Source organism: Limtongia smithiae, assembly GCF_038497785.1.
Source record: "Limtongia smithiae strain NRRL Y-17922 unplaced genomic scaffold V1518scaffold_8, whole genome shotgun sequence".
Classification (NCBI taxonomy): Eukaryota; Fungi; Ascomycota; class Lipomycetes; order Lipomycetales; family Lipomycetaceae; genus Limtongia; species Limtongia smithiae.
Window position 1 is genome coordinate 160,128 of NW_027117629.1, and position 17,808 is coordinate 177,935.

The window sequence follows — 17,808 nt, forward strand, 5'->3', positions numbered from 1 at the left end:
TTTTTGGTAAAGTAGTGCAAACTAGTTTTTATGCTGGTATAATTACAACCTTCAACAACAGCATTGCAGATGTCTCGATATTTTGATGATGCTACTGACTTGCAATTGTGTAAGGAAAATGGTCAATATATTGCTTCAGGCAAGCTTGACCACTCGCGACAAGTAGTTTATTTGAGCAGGTAGGTGGCTCTTCCTGTAGCATTGAGGGAAAAATACAGCATTGCAGTCTAATTTCATGCTCTTGCGAGAGGGACCACAGTGTTCTTAAGGTGTTAAATATGAAAATTTGCTGAATGAGCTGAACTCAGCTAATAAGAGAATACAATACAGATACAACAGTCCTCAACAGACCCAGATATATATAATGTAATGGGAGCAGTCGGAAGATGATATAACAGCGTAATTCAAAAAGTAGAGAACTGGCAAATATGTTACAAATGTATTCTCGCCCTTTCAGTTAAAGACAAGACAAAGAGAGGCAACAACCACAAAGCCGAAGTAAACGCCAGCGTGTAAAATGATTCAAAATATCCGTGATGGCAAACGAGACGGTGTTTATTTGTTACTGAGTCGCGTAGTCTTTCGCTTGTTGCCTTACTTTTTTGTCGTAGGATGCCCTGTCGCGACTGGTTTCAATGTTAGAAACACGAGGTAAAACATAATGGAGGTGTAAACTCACCGGAACGCATTGAATGCTTCTGCTTGGGCCGGCGACTCGGGGTTCGGATCATCGAGCAAATCCTGTATACCCAGCAATATCTGCTTGATTGTAATAGCGGGCTTCCACGCCTCATCCTCATTCAGGATGGACAAGCACACAGTACCGGAAGGGTACACATTTGGGTGGTAGAAATTTGGTGAGAACTTGCACTTTGGCGGCTTGGTGGGGTATTCGTCGGGGAAGATGATGGTAAGCGTGTACGTGCCACCTTCCCAGAGCGTGCCCTTTTTGCCGGGGATGCCAACAGACCAGTTCATGAGGTCGAGTTTGCCGTCCGCGAGTTTATTGGGTTTGGCGTAGAAGCCAAATGGGTGATTTTTCCGCCATTGCTTCCTAGAAGCGAGGTGGTGGAGTTAGCATGGGGCTAATGATGGGAAGACTGTGCGTGCGCTGTACTAGTAGCGTGAACAACATACCGTTCCTCCTGTAATCTATTTAGACACAGCGACATTATTCTGATGTTGGCCTGCTAGTGTGTATCTGCAGCACTGGCGAGGATTGGTCGATAAACGCGTCGCGATGAGCGAGGTCGTGGATGAAAAGTGCGACGCCGTCGAAAACGCATGCTAGAGTTTATCGCCAGCGTTCACACGATCACCTGTCGCAGTTCGCGTTCTCGAGTTTTTTCGCTATGTCGAACTCCGTCTTCATTTCATGTTTTCGGATATCTTATGGAAGCTGTCTTGCTGCTTTACTAGGGGCCTGTGCTGTATATCTACTTTACTGTGCATCATCACTGGCGGTGGCGATCAAAAATCCGACCGACGTGCCTGACATCAGCTCGACAACCAAAGGATCCAGTTTTCTAGTACATTTGGATGCAAAGACTGGTATTCCTTTCAGAGCAGACCCAGAGACTACTGTACTAGCTTGCAGTGTGACCAAGTCGTAATTATAAAGCGGAGTCTGGAAAATCGTGAGCTGCGGATTTGCAGAAGATTAACAACCTTCCAATGGCCATCCCAACGCCATATATACAAATCCAGATTAGTTTTCTTAGTTATCTAAAAGTCAGTGACTCGTCCGTTGAAGCTGTAGTCTCCATGGCGGAGGGGATCCTGTTTAGGGCCGCCGACTTCACCAGTCTACCACAACTTTATTAGCCCTCTCATCCACTTTCAAAGAACAATATATGCGCACATGCCTTGGGATTAACCTCGCCTTCGAACTCGGGAATCGTACGACCGGCATAATCAGGATGAAACCCGTCGCTGGAGAGCTTCTTCATGCTCGTCGTCCGCTCCTTCTCGGCCGCCTCGAGCGCCTCGATCTCGGCGAGCTCTTCCTCGGGAGTAAGTTGCTTCGTGAAAGAGCCGGAGTTTGCTTCGCGCACAAGACGCTCAAACTCTTCTTGCTCCTCGCCCGCGAGACGCGGGGGTCCTGGACGGGCTTTCAGGAGATCCGCGTAGGCTCGGTGTTGCTGGATGGCAGGTAGCCGTAGAGGCGTCGAATGTCGTGCCAAGATGGTGGTCTGCGTGTGAAGTTTGGCGCCGGCGGCGAAGATACGGGGAAGGATCGTTGCTTGCCTCATGATGCTGTATGCGTGTTGGTGATCGGTTGTGGAGTTCGCGGAGAGTTGCTTCCGACTCGGGCGCGCTTTGAGTTGGAACCCGAAGTCCCGCCGGCCAGTCCAGCTACCCGCAACCTGGCCGGCATCTACGAGTTCATGTACTCTGCGAATTGAGATTGATACATGTATTGACTTAGGTAATAACATACAGCTATCTATATCTCCTACAAGCTGGCAATAGCGCTCTCTAGTATCTCAAGACCCTCGAGAATCTCCTCTTCCTTAATTACTAATGGCGGCACGATCCGTAGGGTATTCTCGCCGGCCGTGATCACAAGCAGACCACGCAGTCTTGCGGCGTCGACGACGGGTGTGGGATCCTGGTTCAGCTGGACGCCCCACATCAGCCCGGATCCGCGGATCTCGGTCGCGATGGTTGGATACTTCTCCTTGAGCTGCTCCAGTCCGGCGCGGAAAAGCTCGGCCTTGTGTTTGACTGAGTCCAGGAACTCAGGGGTGGACAGCTGCTCCACCACGTAGTGCGCGACGCGTGTGGCGAAGGGGTTGCCGCCGAAGGTAGTGCCGTGGTCGCCGATCTTGATGACCTCGGCAACCTTCTCGGAGACAATAGCGGCGCCGATAGGGATACCGTTGCCCAGTGCCTTTGCGGTTGTCATGATATCAGGCTGTGCAAGCGGTCCGAATGCCTCATGTGCCCACAGGAAACCAGTCCGGCCAAGTCCGCACTGGATCTCATCGAATATCAGGATTGCGTCGACCTCGTCGCACTTCTTCCGCAGGGCCTCCATGAACTCTTGGGAGGCAGGAAAGATACCGCCCTCGCCCTGAATAGGCTCGATGATAACACCGCATGTATTCTTGGTGATCAAATCCAGGCTTCCGACGTCGTTGAATGTCGCGTACTTGAACCCAGGTACCATTGGCGCGAAGGGCTTTTGGTACTTGAGATTCGGGGTGGCAGACAGACTGCCAAATGTCCGGCCATGGAATGAGCGGTGGAAAGAAACAACTTCTGTCTTTTCTGGTGACCCCTTGGGTCCTGTCTTGCCGTACTTACGCGCAAACTTCAGCGCGGCTTCATTCGCTTCGGATCCAGAGTTGCCGACAAACACACGCGACGCAGAGGCCATGCCGTCGGTAGCTAGCGTACGCTCGATGAGGAGCTTACACAGACGGCCGGTCCATTCGTTGTAGTACAGGTTCGAGGTGTGGATCGTCTTCATAGCCTGGTCGTAGACGATTTTCGCTATTTCCTCGTTCGCGTGACCAAGTGCAGTCACCGCGATGCCGGCTGAGAAATCGAGGTATTTCCGACCTTCAATGTCCTTCACATAACAGCCCTTGCCGTCGGTGAGAACGATGCCGGGCCGCGCGTACGTGGTAAGGCAGTTTGGCTCGTAGGTGCGAATATATTCAGCCGATTTGCTGTCGGCTGCCGGATCTGGATTTGTGATAATATTCTCGCGTGACTGTTAGACCACGGCACGTGTAGCACAAACGCACGTCAACAACTCACCTCTGGCTCAGCCTCGACTTTGCTCGTAGCAGCAGAGCTGGCGAACCGTGACGTAAGCAATGAGCGCGCAGCAGGCCCGCTTAGCCAGTGTTGGAGCGGGCTTGGCCAGGCCACTGCAAACCGCGCGGTGCTTGCGGACAGGCAACGGGACAAGTGCCCACTACGCAATATGTTCTGTCGGCCGATTTTCAACTGCATCGGTTGAGAATAGAGGCGGCTGGAGGATGTATTGAAGAGATAGAGGTCGTGGTGGTTGGTGATGATCGGTACAAGTGGAGAGGTTTAAGGTTAGGAATGTTCGGAAATATTTCGCCTTTCGCGATTTTATGACTCCATTCAAGCTGACTCATACTTGTGCTGCATGTGATGTCAAGGGGATCGGTATACAGAAGGCAGGGAGATCAAGAAAGCTCAGAGAGGATTCTCTGTGATTACAAGACTGCAATTTGTCCGTGATCTCTGCTGCTGCAGATGCGTCTCGCGTATGGATGTTCCCGTAGCGGACGCAGCCACGAAGATCTTCACACTCACGCTTCCGTTGCACATCTCAGAGCCGAAACTGCGACTGCTCTGCAGAGAATAGGCTTCCATTTAAACGGGCTGTCATTTGACTTAGGGTGAACTTGTTAAACACCGCTGCCTGCGCCGTCGCGATGACTGTAGAAGTGGACCGAAGCTAGACGACAGCAAACGGAAGGACGGAAGCGACCCAAGGAACAGAAGCTATAATCCCTGGCGAATTTAAAAAGAATTTTCTGTACCAGCCAGCTCTATAAACAGCGCGGACGCGCAGGTGTCTAGTCACTCGAGCCTCTTCTGCACTGTTCGAGCTCTTCGAGGCGACCAGTCTGGGGCCATGATCAGTGAACGTGCGTACTGCGCCGGTCTGGGCAGCCGGGTAAGCGTACGTGATCCAGAGCTCACACATCACAACTCACAGTTGAACGCCACACTTAAGAGCCAGCGTGGCCGCTACGTGTCTTCTTCGCCCCCTTCAGCGCGCCGTCTCTGGCGGTCTCTATATCGCACCCCCGCTGGCCGGGGCGAATACTACCCGCGTGTTCACCTCTTCCATTGACTTCCTCCTCCCCGCGCTCACTAGCAACGATGGCAGAGTCGCCCAGTGACTGTTCCGATATGGACGAGTCCCTCGGCGGGGAGTCTCTCTCTCCGTTTCCACAGTCTTCCTCCCGGAAACGCCAGGACTCCCTTACGCTCCCACTTCCCCCCGGCACACTGCCACCCCGCAAACGCGCCAAGACTGCCATAGAGAAGGAGCAGCGCCGGGTGGAGCGAATTCTACGCAACCGACAGGCCGCACAGAGCTCGCGTGAAAAGAAGCGCAAGCAGCTCGAGGAGCTTGAGTCGATCAACCTTAACCTCTCCGCCGAAAACAAGATCGTGCTGGATCGCCTGTCTACAGTCGAGATCGAGAACTCGCTTCTGCGATCGAAGCTAGACGAGCTATCAGCGCAGTTAGTGGAAATGAGGTCCCAAATGAGCAGTTTTCAGCGCGACCACCTCTCGTTAGCTACCGATCCAGAGATATCAGGCGACGTGATGGACTTCGCCAAACGCGAGCCTGCACCACCCGTCGAGAATTACGATCACATAAAGCTCGAGGTTACGGAACCGTCGTCCTCGGACTCTCTTCTGCACAATCAATCCCCCGCATCGCCGGAAGTCTTACGCGACGATCCCTCACTACTCTTCGACACAGACATGCCAGGTGCTGCAGATATGATATCGGAGCTGTCGACTACTCCAGACGCTCGAGACGGAATGGACTTGAAAACGATGCATCATCCAGCAGCGATGGTGTCATTATTGGGCCTGCAGCGTCTTTTCAAGTTCCGGAACGCCTCGAGCCCCTTGGAGGCAAATCTGGCAGCGATGATGATTTTCTATGTGCTCAAAACCTCGATTCTTTGTGGTTTGACATTGCATCATTTGCGAATGATGTGGACCGAGTTCTTTCCTCAGTGCCGCTCCCTAGCGACATCGCCGAGAACGACTTCACCCTCTTCGATGATGACGACGCTGGAGACATATTTACCGAATGGGCCTCCGAATCAGTTTGCCTCTCTGAAAAACCTGAATCCGAGTCGGCTACTTCGTCGAGTTCATCAAGTTCGACGTCTTCTCCATTTACAACGACATCAAAGCTCCCGACAACTTTCTCGACACTCATTACAACAATCGAGGATCTCGACGACGGGGACGAATTTCCAATCGGCACGCCTGCTCTCCCATCTGAGAAGCAGCAGGTCCAGGCAAATGGCGCTCGCAGGCACATCGATGCCAGCTGTAGCGACTGGCCTGGAACTGCAATGGCTATCGAGTTGTTTGAATAAGTCTCTTAGTTTGTTTTCACGATTGGTGTTGTTGCGTTTAGTCGAGGACTCGTCGGTGCTTTCGTCGGATGTAGAGAGAGAGATCACTTTGAATGAGTTGAAGGATTTGAAGCGGTTGTCGCGGATGTTGGAGGTATCAGAGGAGATGGTGTTGAGGAATCAAGTACATGTCACAGCAAATAGCTTTTAGGCGTCATTATGAGTATAGGTTAATGTCAGCGGGTTTATATAGGTTAATCAAGGTCTTTGTGAATATTATTGTCAGTGTGTGAAGGGTTTGTTCGCGGACTGGTGGGCTTTGGTTTAGGGTTGCGAACCTCGAAAAACTCCACCCTTCTTCCAAGAATTTTAGTTGCTGCCACTCTCATTCCAGGACACGAGACGAGAATGTCTTTGTTTGAAGTAGACGGCTGGAACGTCTCCGCGACTCCCGTATATAGCGGGAGCCAGCAAATGAAGAGCAGGCGAGAACGAGCTGCACAGTCGAAAATTTCTGCTAAACCCCAGAACAAAAGGCACAGGAATCGTGGACCGAAGCGCGAGTCTGCGCTGACACAAATTTCTGAAAACGCTGAAGGAAGCGATGGTAATGACGCTATGGAAGAAGAAGAAGAAGAAGAAGAAGAAGAAGAAGAAGAAGAAGAAGAAGAAGAAGAAAAGAGACAATGGGCAGAAGAGACAATGAAGAAGTCAAAGACACAGTTGAGCAGCGAGAAGGTGTCCAGCGGTGACTTGCAAGCACTCTACGATTCACAGTTTTCCAAAGATTCAGAGAACCTGACAAAGAAGGTCGCAGAAAGATCTTCCGATATCTCGAAGCCCGAAAAGAAGTTAAAGACGGAGAAAAAGGACAACAGCGAGGGATATATTGCGCCGTCCAAGCCCACACTCAACGATACCGTGAGCAAGAAGAACTCAAAGAGAAAGCGCGACAACGATTCTCATGCCGAGAAACCACGTGCAGCGCCTCCTGCTGTGGCGTCAAAGCTGACGCCGCTGCAGCAGAAGATGAAGGAGAAGCTCGCCGGCTCTCGTTTCCGTTGGATCAACGAGAAGCTTTACACCACGACATCGTCCGAGGCTTCTGCATTGATCAAGAATCAACCTGAACTATACTATGAGTATCATGAGGGATTCAGAAAGCAGGTGGAGTCGTGGCCTGAGAATCCTGTCAATATCTATATCGATAGGATACTAGCGGCGTCGAAGGTTGGAAAACTTCGTGGTGGCGATAACAAGAGATTACAGCTACCTTCGGATAGGGATGGAGTTACTTATATCGCGGACATGGGCTGCGGTGACGCCGAGATCTCGCGACGCGTATCGACCAAGGGCAAGAGAGGCGGCATTGTCGTCCGCAGCTTCGATTTATCAAAATCGAACGAGCGCGTCACGGTTGCCGATATCGGCAATGTTCCACTTCACGAAGAAAGCGTACATATCGTTATATTCTGCTTGTCCATAATGGGCACGAATTTTTTGGATTTCATCAAGGAGGCGAACCGTATTTTGAAGCCGCGCGGTCAGTTATGGATTGCCGAGATCAAGTCACGGTTTTCAGATCGCGACGGCGCCGCGTTTGTGGAAGCGGTGAAAGCGCTTGGGTTTATACACACCGACACCGACATTTCTAATACCATGTTTATCAGATTCGATTTCTTCAAGCCATTATCCCAGCGCAAGCTAGAAGTTGCTGCGGCAGCAGTAGCGTCGGCGAGCAAGAAGAAACACGACAAGAAGTCGAGACGGAAGGAACCCGCCGAAGAAGAGAATCTGGCCAGTATGCAAGTTTACGAACATGAGGACAAGTCCGGAAGTGTGAAGATAAATGGACCATTGCTGAAACCATGCTTATACAAAAGGCGGTGATTCACATATGTACATCTAATGCATTAAATATTTACACTACCATGATGCCGGCGGCTCGTTTGGTCGGCGCTCGATGCGCTTCATATCGTAGTCGTCCGATGCCTCTGATTTGAGCAACTTCAGATTCCGTTCCTATGGCATCGTTAGCACGCACGCGTCACGGCATTGGGAATGCAGACTCACATAGTACTGTTCCCTGGATTCTGCAGGTAGTGTAGCTCCAGTCCGTCGAATCGGCTTAACCGCGCCGTCCTCCGTCTATTTGCAGATCATTCAGCACCAATGTCACTTGTGTACACAGCACATCACAGCACCTACCACAATATGCGAGTCATCATAAGTCTTATACCGAATCTCGGTAAACTCTTGCAAATAAAATGACCCAACGACAAGACACGTCATGAATGGAAGTCCATAAAATAGGAACGGGTGCTTCTTTGTCTGCCGATAGTACGCGTACTTGATTTTCGTCATCCGCTGGCCGAGCGCTTTCATCCACTCGGGTCGCTCGTCGACTTCATCTTCAAATACAACTCGTCGGTGTCGTTTCTTCGACGTTACCGCGTCAGCAGCAGGCTGTGCAGGCGGTGATACGGGAGGACGAGTTGTGGGGTTGGATGGTGGTTGCGAGGGAGTTGTTGCGTTGCGAAGTAGGCCTATCGACGAAAAGCTCCGTATACGGCAATACTGTAAGTTGGCAAATGCCACATTGTAAAGTTGTCTGCTACTCATGCTTGCTCTCGTCGTTCGATACTGCCATTTACTCCAGGATTCCAGCTAGTCGCGCGGTCTCCATGTGCGCCAAAACCGACACCTCATTAAAGTTTACATGTCGCAATTTTGAGTTGTAGCCAAACTGTAGCATTTTTCGGCCAATGAGACTGGAGATCTAAATCATGTCTGGCGCAGCAACATCTTTGGCAAGATATAACGACAGCGTTTATATATAAGCAAGTCGTTAATGCATTATCAGAGTGCACATAAAGATACAGTAAATTAAAGTACAAAACAACATAATACACAAATTTTTCTCTCGATGCTGGGATTATTCAAACACACATGGCTTCAAATCATTACTAAGTTATCATTATTGACTAGTTGGCTTCCTCTGCTGCCGGAATATTTAACGTATTGATCAGCGCCTCTTCCAGAGGCTCTGATGAGTGTCCATTTTGTTCTCGTAGCCGCTTGTTGATGGCGTCGTCGTCGGCTGCGCCTGGTGCCAGTTTTCGTTTATGGTCCTTCTGAATGGAGAACGGCCTTGATGATAGTTAGTGCGGTACATCTCATAACGAAACTTGACTCATAAACCTACCCATTCACTTCGGCATCTAGTCTGTTGTACTCCTGAATAGCACTTGCTCCGCCGCGTTCTAACAGGTATACCATATAGGTATGCGATAAGTCCTTAACGGTCGTGGGAGGTAACCGCGCTGTTGTTCGCATTTCGTAGTGAACCTCTGAAATGCGCTTGTACCTCTCATGCTCTATCTCGGAACCTAATGACAACATTAACAAGTCAAATCTGAGGGTTTCGCTGGAGAAACATACTTGTAGGCAGCCCTAGCTCGAACTGGAGATAGTTTATCCAGAAATAACGGCTATCAAGACATTTGTCTTTGTACTGTACAAACACGTCCCGTGCTTCCTGGTCGGATCCCTTCGATGTCCAGATCAGCTTCGACCATTCCGCTACCAAGCTTCCTTTCGTATATACATCATTTGTATTCGACTGAAGCTCATTCTTGTAAAACTGAATCGCAGCGTCAACACCAGCTACCCTCCGCTCTAGGTTTGCTCGTGCAACTAGTATCTCGAGGTTCCCGGGGAGCTCGACGAGTTCGCTTTCGAAGATGTCTCTCGCGAGACTAATTTCGCCGGTGCCTTCCTCAAAATGGGCGTATGCAACACGAAATGCCGGTCGACATATCGGAACGAATAGTGCACTTCCTCGACGGTAGATGTTTCGCACGTCTTCGTACAAATCTTCGCCTTGGGAGAGCGTCCACCGCGCATATCGAAACCAAAATTCATCGTACAGAGCCTAGTAGATGTGAGCGAGCTCCAGTAGCTTACAATTATCAAAGCACTTACCGTGGCAACAAGACACTTTTCATATAAAAATCGGATTCGCTCAACATCTCCCTCCAGCTCCTCGAAATCAAGATACTTTCGCCAATTCACGAGTTCTGACTCGTCAATCAATGTGACATGAAAGTACGGACGCTTGATTTCAGCTTCGAATGGCCACCTGCTCATCGTTTCCTCTTGTGTTTTTGAGAATATCTTGGTATGCAGCTTGTGGATTTGTGTTCTGACCTCACGCTCAACCTCAGCATGCGATTTCGGCTTGCCCATTCGATCCGCGTTGGTTATGGACTTCTTGATATCGCTTATGTCTTGTTCAGAAGCCAGTTCATCTATTGGCCGTGTCGCGCCGAGAGTCGTGTAACTGTGTCAACATTAACTTCCAGTCACGAGTCAGCAGCGAAGGCTATTCGCACATACCTCTCAAAGTAGCGAGCATACTGGTGCATCGGAATATGAATGATCCGCTCGAGGAGTTTGATCAACAAATCCTGTCTCTCCATGCGCTCTTCGAATTCAATATACTTGTCCCAAAATGTGTGTGATAAAAAGTCAAGCCCGACGAAGTCTGCGGCTGTGTCAAACAGGCTGTGTGACGAGCAGGTTAGTACGAAAGGCAGCATCGAAGTGACAAACGAGCATACTCTCGGACTTCCTCGTCGTCTGGACATGTTTCCATCTTAAGAGAGCAATAGCTTGTCCATAGATCCACCGAGCCCGGGATACTGGCAACAGCTCGTTGATAAATCTGGGCCTCATGTTAGACAGGACTGTGATCCAGACAATTATTCTCGCTCACCAGTTCTGAAGCATCTGAACCAGATATGGCAAATTCGGCGTCGGCATATCGTTTCCAGTATCCAAACAGTAAAGGAAATTTCCCAAGAAAAGCGTCAAATACGCGGCGAGCCTGCTCAATCACTTCTGGACTAGAGCTTCTGCCTAGTCCCCCCTCGAGGGCTTCGGTCGCTTGGATCAGTTTTTCCCAGTTGTCAAAACTATCGGGATCTTGGTCCTTCATGGGCTTGGTTAGTGTAATGCCCCAATGGGTGGCTATGAGAGCAATGCGGCATACCACGAGCGAGTTGAGCTGGTTCCATTCAGGCTCGCTGATTGAGGGTATCAGATCTGCATACTTGCGATATGCGGCAGACATTGGTTGTGACTCTAATGAGGTAAGGTGTGCAGACGTCTGTAGATTTGCCGAGTGTTTGGAGGAAAGAAAGGCCAGAGGTGGAGGTGGAATCAGGCTGATGGTGTCGTGGTCGTCGCGGTCGTCGGCGGCTCGTATATCGAGCTCGAGAATCTGATCTGCCGAGGAACGTTTCACAAGCTGCCGCAGCGTCATTGCGCATCGTCGTCGCCCTCTCCGACTTTCGCCGCCACAAACCTCCTGGTTCTACCTGAGGACTGACTGCCGCAATGGACAGCTATGGGTACGTCTAAATAATTGTTTTCTTCTAGTGCTCCGAAGACACGAGCTGACGCTCGTGCTGCAGGGTCGGCCGGTCGTCGATCAGGTTTAAGGCGCTTGGTCGCCTCGCGTCGCTGACGGCAGCGGATTCCGACGCCAACAAGAACGACCAGCAAAAGATCTTTGACTCGCTCAAACACGGCGGGTTTCTATTCCGAGAGAAGAAAACACCAGCTATGAACGGCAACAAAACAAAGGCGCTATCCAACGGCAATGGGCACATTCACAACATCCCAATGGTAAGCCAAACCGAGGTGATCTACTCGCATAAGCTGCGGATAATTGCTCACTCAAATAAACCAGGCATCCAAGGAGTTGGAGGTGCTACTGGCGCTTGCAGACTCTGTGCAGCAGCTCACCGACGCGTCGTACTCTGTAAAGTTGCTTGACCAGCTTGGCCTGTATCTTGTGGAGAGCTACCACCAGCAGCTCGCGTCTACAGCCTTCACCAGAGGTGAGACTCGATAAAAGCCACTATGTATGACTATGGAAGTGCTAATTGAAGCAATAGTTATGACTCCGTCTCCCTGGGAAGTTCTCACACTGAAGCTGACTCTGGCGATTATCGACATCGGAGAGAAATTCACGGAGCTCCGCGACTTAGCCGGCGGATATATTAATTCATATTTGGAGAATATCAAGACTGCTGTTTCTGACGAGTCAATTCAGCGTGGTAAGAATGCGAGTACTGTATTGGCTCTAACGACGCGAATGCTAACATGCTCTAACAGATAATGCGCAGATGTTCCCCTTGACGTTCTCTCTTCAGGGATTTTTGTCTGCTATTCTAGACCGTACTGTCTACCATAACTCCCCCGACATCCAGATGAAGCTTATTGTATCTCTCCATGACATATTTTACAGCAACTATTCTCTTCATCTCGAACAATGCGTGTCGGCGATGCTGTCTGTCGACAACTCCAATGCGAGCGATCGCGTATGGACCGAATACAGAGCTAAATACAAGGCTGCAGGACAAATTCTCGGTCCTGGTCTCGTGCGACTACGTTATATTGAGACTCTTCGACACATTGCGGGGTTGTATCTGTTCCCCTCGACCTTTAAGGAGAACAAGGCAACGAACTCGTATCTCGATGCTCTTATCGATGGAAAGAGACTTGAGCAATCGCCTAATGAATTGCAAGCAAAGGCCATCAAGCTTTGCTGCGATATGGCTGTGGATGAAATCACAACTTTAGAAGAGGGAACAGACTATGCTGACATTTCATCTCCGCGACAGAGACGACTCGTGTTTGCTATCAAGGCGTCTAGTTTGGAAGTACTCTGCATTGCAACTCTATTCGATCTGTACGATGTTGCGGACTTGATGAAATTTATTGCGCGATGTCTAGATGACGAGGATCAAATTATTGATGAAACGCTAATTATCCGGATTTTGAAAATCATGTCTCTTCTCTGCAGACTAGATTCAGATATCGGAGGCTCGCTGACCAGAATTTTCCCTCGACTCATTGTGCGATACGGTGCGACGCAGTCGACGATTCAAGTCGGCACAGTCTGCGTTGCATATGCCTTGCAATTTCTCTCAGAGGATGCCGTCATATCTACTTTATACACCATGGCGAATGTAATTGTCGGCATCCCCGACGTGCAGAGCGACACACAGAGAAGCCGCAGCAGACAATTGGAACGCGTTACAAGTATGGGTAGCAGCATTAGTCTTCTGTCTCGCTCGGAAGAAGAGAAGAGCATTATTTTTGAAAACGTGATTCATGCTCTGGCGCTGGTTGTAGAGCACTACGGAGACAACAAGATCACCGCGCTTGCAGTTTCAGTGCTATCACAGAAGATTGGCCGTGTGAACAGCTTCATTGACCGATGCATAGTCACGGGACTCGTTAATCTTGCTCTCAGCGGCACTGAGAAGGAATTTAGATATATTCTAAAGTTCTATTCTCGGCTCATTAGTGAAGCCATTGCGAAGGGAGACGTGGAAATGAAAGATGCCATCGTTGATGCAAGAGTCCGGATTGCAAGCCGCCTGACTCAAGATCATCCATTCTATGAGATGTATCTCAAGTATCTACTTGATGACATTGTCAGTAAGGGCGATGTGCACGACCTGAACCATCATCGCATCAAGTCAAGTACTGCTATTCCCGCCGAGGAGATTTCTTGCCTCATCACACCAATGGCTAAGCTGTTACCAACGATCCAGAGCGGCAAACCGTTCAAATCAGATAAGGTTGAAATGCTGACTGCATTCCGAAACGCGTGGTTCAATATGGTTGTGCACGGGTACTGGCTAGGCTCCAAATTGAGCACGGACAAGCGTGTAGATCTTGAAGTTATTGCTTGGAATTCTCCACCACTCATTGCGGAGGATTCCTCTGATCAGTTTGAGAGTGTCATCGATGTGAACATTATTCTCCACCTAGGCGCCTCGCAGCATGAACTGAATGATCAGAGGCAGAAATCATTACTTGCATTTGCAGCCTCTACGTCGGCTACCATAGAACTGCGGGCGCTCTCTTATCCGAAGCAGGTTTTCCTCTCAGCTACAGTCTTTCTGGAGTCGTTACGCGCATCTGCTGGTGATTGCTCTAAAGTACAGTTATATTTGATTGACCCCAGTCTTCGATCTGGTGAGCTTTTGAGGTTAATGAGTGGCATTATGAGCGAAGTGATGAAGCGATATCTTGCGCGCGTCGGACAGCAACCAGATGTGTCGACCAATGTCCGCATCTCGAAGCAGCTGCGCGAGCTATTGATTTTGTGCTGCCACAGAATCCGCAGTGTTGCATCGGCGGCAATGAGCAGCACGCAGCGCATTATCGATGCAATTCCGTCCGCACTGTGCAATAGAGAGAGCTTGTTCACACTTTTGGAGCTGCTGACGCTGTTATGGGAGAGCTGCATTGACGAAGATGTGGATCAGTACTCTCCCAGATCTGTGTTTGTATCAGCTAAGGCAAACATCACACTCGAGCTTTCAGATTCATATGCACATCGCAAAGCGATTCTCAAGGGACTCCATGAAAAGGCCATTACATGGGTTCAGAGCGCTATTGACAAGACCCCATTGGACGTGAAAGGATTATTGCAATCCTATCTTTCCGAAATGGACGATCTGAAAGCATTTGGACATTTAGCTCTCGGGCGCTCATTTGCTGTCGAGATGGGTGGACGGATACCCAGAAGCGACAACAAGCTAGTGTCACTCGAGAAGAAAGCTGAGGTCAGAATTGATACGCTGTCCGACTTCTTGGCGCAATACACATGGCGTCAGGTATATCGCCGTAGCGGAAACTCTGAAATGGGCAAGATTGAGAGCGATTTCCGGGATATTCAAGCGACCCTATTGAGAATGAATGAACGCGTGAGTCATCGGAAGTTTGTATCGGTTGCGGAGCTTAAGGAAGGACTTCTGCGTGCTGTGGCATTCAGCTTGTCGCATGAATTTGTAAGTGCATCTGTGATATTACTGATGTGTTAGTAAACTAACTTGAACAGTATGCTTGCGAACTTATACATTATATAGTCACCATTCCCTTTGGCATTTTCTCGAAGCAGTCCATAAAGCTTGGTATCTCGCTATGGTTGTGGATCCTAAATGAGGCCCCGCAGTATCAGTCGCGGGTTTTGTCTGAGATTGCCCTTGGATTTGAATGGAGCATTCGCCGGAAGGATGGCGCATTCTCGAAATCACATGAGTAAGTTGCAACTAGACCTTTTTTTGCTTCCAAGCTGACCCTTCTCAGTTTGATCCCTGTCCTCAACGGCAAAATGGAATACGCGCCCTCGAGCAAAGAGGATATCATGCACGATGCTACGATCGCGGAAAACAAATTTTTGCCTCACTTATATGTGGTGGAGATGATCGCCAGCAATTTCCAGTCCAGCAAGTTCCGAAGTGTTCATGTGTTCGAGATATTTGAGCGCGTACTGCGAGTGGCACTGCTGCACATGCCGCAGGCCAGCTTTCATCCATTTGTGCGTGATATCCGGTTCAATATCGTGTTATTTGCGCTGCAGTTACTGGATAGCCGTGATTTTTCTTCTCAGCGCGCGAGCTATTTCAAGTCCTTAGTATTTAATGCCGCATTGTCGTGGTTCGCAAGCCCACCTGTGTAAGTTGACTTTGTTGCTCCGAGAAATGAGAGCATAGTACTGACTGTGAGCTTTAGCTATCCGTTTGGCGGGAACAAATTGAAACTGAAAACTGAATTCAGACTCTTGCTGTCTGTGTTTGATTCAGTAAAGAAGATCGAAATCACCGAACCCGAGAAGACGCTACTGATGGATTTGGAGAAGGAGCTGTTGCTTCAGTTCCTAGAGAATGAAGTCTATGGGATGGCTATTTGGCTTGATCCCTTGGACTTCGTACCTTATCGGCAACTGAAGACTTATATTCCAAAGAAGTCGTTTGAAGTATGTTTAGACGGTATTTGGGCGAGTGCGTGTACTAAGTGAATATCAGGCCCGACCTGAAATGGCGACGGCGGCATGGGTTATTGATCCTGCTCTGGCGGTGTCATATGCAGCCCGATTTAAAACTGACTCTATCAATGAAGAGCTGAAGCGACTAAACGAGAAATTTCCGGCAGGATTTGTTAACAACGCGAATGCGCTTCCGTATCTTATTGAGGGCATGGTGTCTAAGAACAAGACTGCAGAGTTGAAGGTAAGCAGTACTGCGTTTCATAGTGATGAAGTTAGTGCTAATCGGCCTCGAGTACTTGCTTTACTGGGCTCCTGCTAATCCCATCAATGCGATTAATTATTTCATGCCGGAGTACAGCAACAATACGTTGATTCTGCAATACGCTATGCGGTCACTGGAGAGCCACAACGTCGACGTCACGTTTTTCTACGTACCGCAGATCGTCCAGATGCTGCGAAATGACAACCGAGGGTACATCGAGCGGTATATTCTAGAGACAGCCAAATTGAGTCAGTTGTTTGCCCACCAAATTATCTGGAACATGAACTCGAACGCGTACAGAGACGAAGATGCGACCAAGCCGGATCCGGTGAAGCCGACTTTAGACAGAGTGCTGGAGAAGATGAAGGCTTCATTCAGCGGCGAAGATCGTGATTTCTACGAGCGGGAGTTTGAGTTTTTCGATGAAGTCACGTCAATCTCGGGCAAACTGAAGCCATACATAAAGAAGACCAAGGCTGAGAAGAAGATCAAGATTGACGAAGAAATGCTGAAAATCAAGGTCGAAGTTGGGGTTTACTTACCAAGTAACCCAGATGGCGTCGTTGTTGGAATCGATCGAAAGTCTGGCAAACCACTTCAGAGCCACGCAAAGGCGCCATTTATGGCGACGTTCAAGATTCGGAAGAACATCAAGAAGATTGCGCCTATCGACGCTGAAGGCGAAGAAGAGACGGATACCGGAGCCGTTGAAACTGTTGAGCAGCGGTTGAGTGCGATTTTCAAGGTTGGCGACGATTGTAGACAGGATATGCTGGCGCTGCAGCTGATTGCGCTGTTCCGGAGAATTTTCAACGCCTCGGGGCTCGATTTGTATTTGTTTCCGTATCGCGTGATTGCGACAGCGCCGGGATGCGGTGTGATTGACGTGTTGCCTAATTCGATATCACGAGACATGCTTGGTCGCGAGGCAGTGAACGGCCTGTATGAGTATTTCACTAGCAAGCACGGCGGCGAGGATTCGATCAAGTTCCAGCATGCGCGAAACAACTTTGTGCAGAGCATGGCTGCATACTCGGTGATTTCGTATCTGTTGCAATTTAAAGATCGACACAACGGTAACATTATGTACGATGACGATGGGCATATTCTACACATTGATTTCGGATTCTGTTTCGATATCGTTCCGGGCGGCGTCAAGTTTGAAGCGGCACCGTTCAAGCTTACGCATGAGATGGTGCAGGTCATGGGCGGCAGCGCGAATACGCAGGCGTATCACTGGTTCGAGGAGCTCTGCATCAAGGCGTTCCTGTCGTGCCGGCCGTACGCGGAGAACATTATCAGGTGCGTTGTGCCAATGCTTGAGAGCGGGCTGCCGTGCTTCAAGGGCGAGACCACGATCAGAAAACTGCGCGAACGATTTGTTCTGGAGAAGTCAGATAAAGAGGCTGCGGTGTACATGCGTGGACTTATCAAGAAGAGCGCGGAGAGTGTTTATACTAGAGGCTACGATGAGTTCCAGAAGATGACGAACGGTATCCCGTATTAAGTAGTGTTCTCGATCAGGGTTTTCATGTGCAGCTTTGTTTGACCACGGCGAGTTATAACTAAGTATACGATTATATTACAAT

At 49.5% G+C, this 17,808-nt stretch overlaps 8 protein-coding genes across 8 annotated transcripts; 3 read left to right on the plus strand and 5 right to left on the minus strand.

Annotated features, from left to right (window-relative positions):
• Positions 1–109: 109 nt before the first annotated feature.
• On the minus strand, positions 110–1,319 carry V1518DRAFT_418538 (ubiquitin-conjugating enzyme/RWD-like protein). The gene is made up of 3 exons (XM_066904562.1): positions 1,138–1,319; positions 680–1,054; positions 110–626 (listed from the first exon to the last, which is right to left on the minus strand). The coding sequence occupies exons 1-3, from the start codon at positions 1,170–1,172 to the stop codon at positions 563–565; spliced, it is 474 nt and encodes a 157-aa protein (XP_066758680.1). The 5' UTR covers positions 1,173–1,319; the 3' UTR covers positions 110–562.
• V1518DRAFT_418540 (uncharacterized protein) lies at positions 1,320–2,366 on the minus strand. The gene is made up of 2 exons (XM_066904563.1): positions 1,866–2,366; positions 1,320–1,806 (listed from the first exon to the last, which is right to left on the minus strand). The coding sequence occupies exons 1-2, from the start codon at positions 2,250–2,252 to the stop codon at positions 1,726–1,728; spliced, it is 468 nt and encodes a 155-aa protein (XP_066758681.1). The 5' UTR covers positions 2,253–2,366; the 3' UTR covers positions 1,320–1,725.
• Positions 2,367–2,401: 35 nt separating this feature from the next.
• On the minus strand, positions 2,402–4,054 carry V1518DRAFT_418543 (pyridoxal phosphate-dependent transferase). The gene is made up of 2 exons (XM_066904564.1): positions 3,769–4,054; positions 2,402–3,712 (listed from the first exon to the last, which is right to left on the minus strand). The coding sequence occupies exons 1-2, from the start codon at positions 3,964–3,966 to the stop codon at positions 2,456–2,458; spliced, it is 1,455 nt and encodes a 484-aa protein (XP_066758682.1). The 5' UTR covers positions 3,967–4,054; the 3' UTR covers positions 2,402–2,455.
• A 710-nt stretch (positions 4,055–4,764) lies between these two features.
• On the plus strand, positions 4,765–6,482 carry V1518DRAFT_418547 (uncharacterized protein). The gene has a single exon (XM_066904565.1). The coding sequence runs from the start codon at positions 4,876–4,878 to the stop codon at positions 6,310–6,312; it is 1,437 nt and encodes a 478-aa protein (XP_066758683.1). The 5' UTR covers positions 4,765–4,875; the 3' UTR covers positions 6,313–6,482.
• On the plus strand, positions 6,465–8,036 carry V1518DRAFT_418548 (methyltransferase-domain-containing protein). The gene has a single exon (XM_066904566.1). The coding sequence runs from the start codon at positions 6,510–6,512 to the stop codon at positions 7,989–7,991; it is 1,482 nt and encodes a 493-aa protein (XP_066758684.1). The 5' UTR covers positions 6,465–6,509; the 3' UTR covers positions 7,992–8,036.
• Positions 7,974–8,792, minus strand: V1518DRAFT_418550 (uncharacterized protein). The gene is made up of 3 exons (XM_066904567.1): positions 8,310–8,792; positions 8,175–8,249; positions 7,974–8,123 (listed from the first exon to the last, which is right to left on the minus strand). Exons 1-3 carry the CDS (start codon positions 8,721–8,723, stop codon positions 8,028–8,030), a joined length of 585 nt encoding a protein of 194 aa, XP_066758685.1. The 5' UTR covers positions 8,724–8,792; the 3' UTR covers positions 7,974–8,027.
• A 118-nt stretch (positions 8,793–8,910) lies between these two features.
• On the minus strand, positions 8,911–11,452 carry V1518DRAFT_418556 (uncharacterized protein). The gene is made up of 7 exons (XM_066904568.1): positions 11,155–11,452; positions 10,879–11,094; positions 10,724–10,827; positions 10,500–10,667; positions 10,086–10,443; positions 9,543–10,035; positions 8,911–9,490 (listed from the first exon to the last, which is right to left on the minus strand). The coding sequence occupies exons 1-7, from the start codon at positions 11,425–11,427 to the stop codon at positions 9,303–9,305; spliced, it is 1,800 nt and encodes a 599-aa protein (XP_066758686.1). The 5' UTR covers positions 11,428–11,452; the 3' UTR covers positions 8,911–9,302.
• V1518DRAFT_418558 (uncharacterized protein) lies at positions 11,348–17,798 on the plus strand. Its single transcript, XM_066904569.1, has 10 exons — positions 11,348–11,515; positions 11,579–11,792; positions 11,857–12,007; positions 12,065–12,226; positions 12,285–14,977; positions 15,028–15,227; positions 15,276–15,644; positions 15,702–15,945; positions 15,995–16,198; positions 16,251–17,798. The coding sequence occupies exons 1-10, from the start codon at positions 11,502–11,504 to the stop codon at positions 17,724–17,726; spliced, it is 5,727 nt and encodes a 1,908-aa protein (XP_066758687.1). The 5' UTR covers positions 11,348–11,501; the 3' UTR covers positions 17,727–17,798.
• Positions 17,799–17,808: the final 10 nt, after the last annotated feature.

Bases quoted from the DNA above. Each gene is read 5' to 3' on its own strand.
- V1518DRAFT_418538 (XM_066904562.1), bottom strand. From the start codon at position 1,172: ATGTCGCTGTGTCTAAATAGATTACAGGAGGAACG. The intron at 1,055-1,137 runs GTATGTTGTTCA...CCTCGCTTCTAG, and splicing joins AATAGATTACAGGAGGAACG to GAAGCAATGGCGGAAAAATC. The intron at 627-679 runs GTGAGTTTACAC...CATTGAAACCAG, and splicing joins GAAGCATTCAATGCGTTCCG to TCGCGACAGGGCATCCTACG.
- V1518DRAFT_418540 (XM_066904563.1), bottom strand. From the start codon at position 2,252: ATGAGGCAAGCAACGATCCTTCCCCGTATCTTCGCCGCCGGCGCCAAA. The intron at 1,807-1,865 runs GCATGTGCGCAT...AAGTTGTGGTAG, and splicing joins AAGGCGAGGTTAATCCCAAG to ACTGGTGAAGTCGGCGGCCC.
- V1518DRAFT_418543 (XM_066904564.1), bottom strand. From the start codon at position 3,966: ATGCAGTTGAAAATCGGCCGACAGAACATATTGCGTAGTGGGCACTTG. The intron at 3,713-3,768 runs GTGAGTTGTTGA...CAGTCACGCGAG, and splicing joins AAGTCGAGGCTGAGCCAGAG to AATATTATCACAAATCCAGA.
- V1518DRAFT_418547 (XM_066904565.1), top strand. From the start codon at position 4,876: ATGGCAGAGTCGCCCAGTGACTGTTCCGATATGGACGAGTCCCTCGGC.
- V1518DRAFT_418548 (XM_066904566.1), top strand. From the start codon at position 6,510: ATGTCTTTGTTTGAAGTAGACGGCTGGAACGTCTCCGCGACTCCCGTA.
- V1518DRAFT_418550 (XM_066904567.1), bottom strand. From the start codon at position 8,723: ATGAGTAGCAGACAACTTTACAATGTGGCATTTGCCAACTTACAGTAT. The intron at 8,250-8,309 runs GTAGGTGCTGTG...ATCTGCAAATAG, and splicing joins ATGATGACTCGCATATTGTG to ACGGAGGACGGCGCGGTTAA. The intron at 8,124-8,174 runs GTGAGTCTGCAT...ACGATGCCATAG, and splicing joins AATCCAGGGAACAGTACTAT to GAACGGAATCTGAAGTTGCT.
- V1518DRAFT_418556 (XM_066904568.1), bottom strand. From the start codon at position 11,427: ATGACGCTGCGGCAGCTTGTGAAACGTTCCTCGGCAGATCAGATTCTC. The intron at 10,828-10,878 runs GTGAGCGAGAAT...CATGAGGCCCAG, and splicing joins GTTCAGATGCTTCAGAACTG to ATTTATCAACGAGCTGTTGC. The intron at 10,444-10,499 runs GTATGTGCGAAT...ATGTTGACACAG, and splicing joins TATGCTCGCTACTTTGAGAG to TTACACGACTCTCGGCGCGA.
- V1518DRAFT_418558 (XM_066904569.1), top strand. The intron at 12,227-12,284 runs GTAAGAATGCGA...ATGCTCTAACAG, and splicing joins TGACGAGTCAATTCAGCGTG to ATAATGCGCAGATGTTCCCC. The intron at 15,946-15,994 runs GTATGTTTAGAC...AGTGAATATCAG, and splicing joins TTCCAAAGAAGTCGTTTGAA to GCCCGACCTGAAATGGCGAC.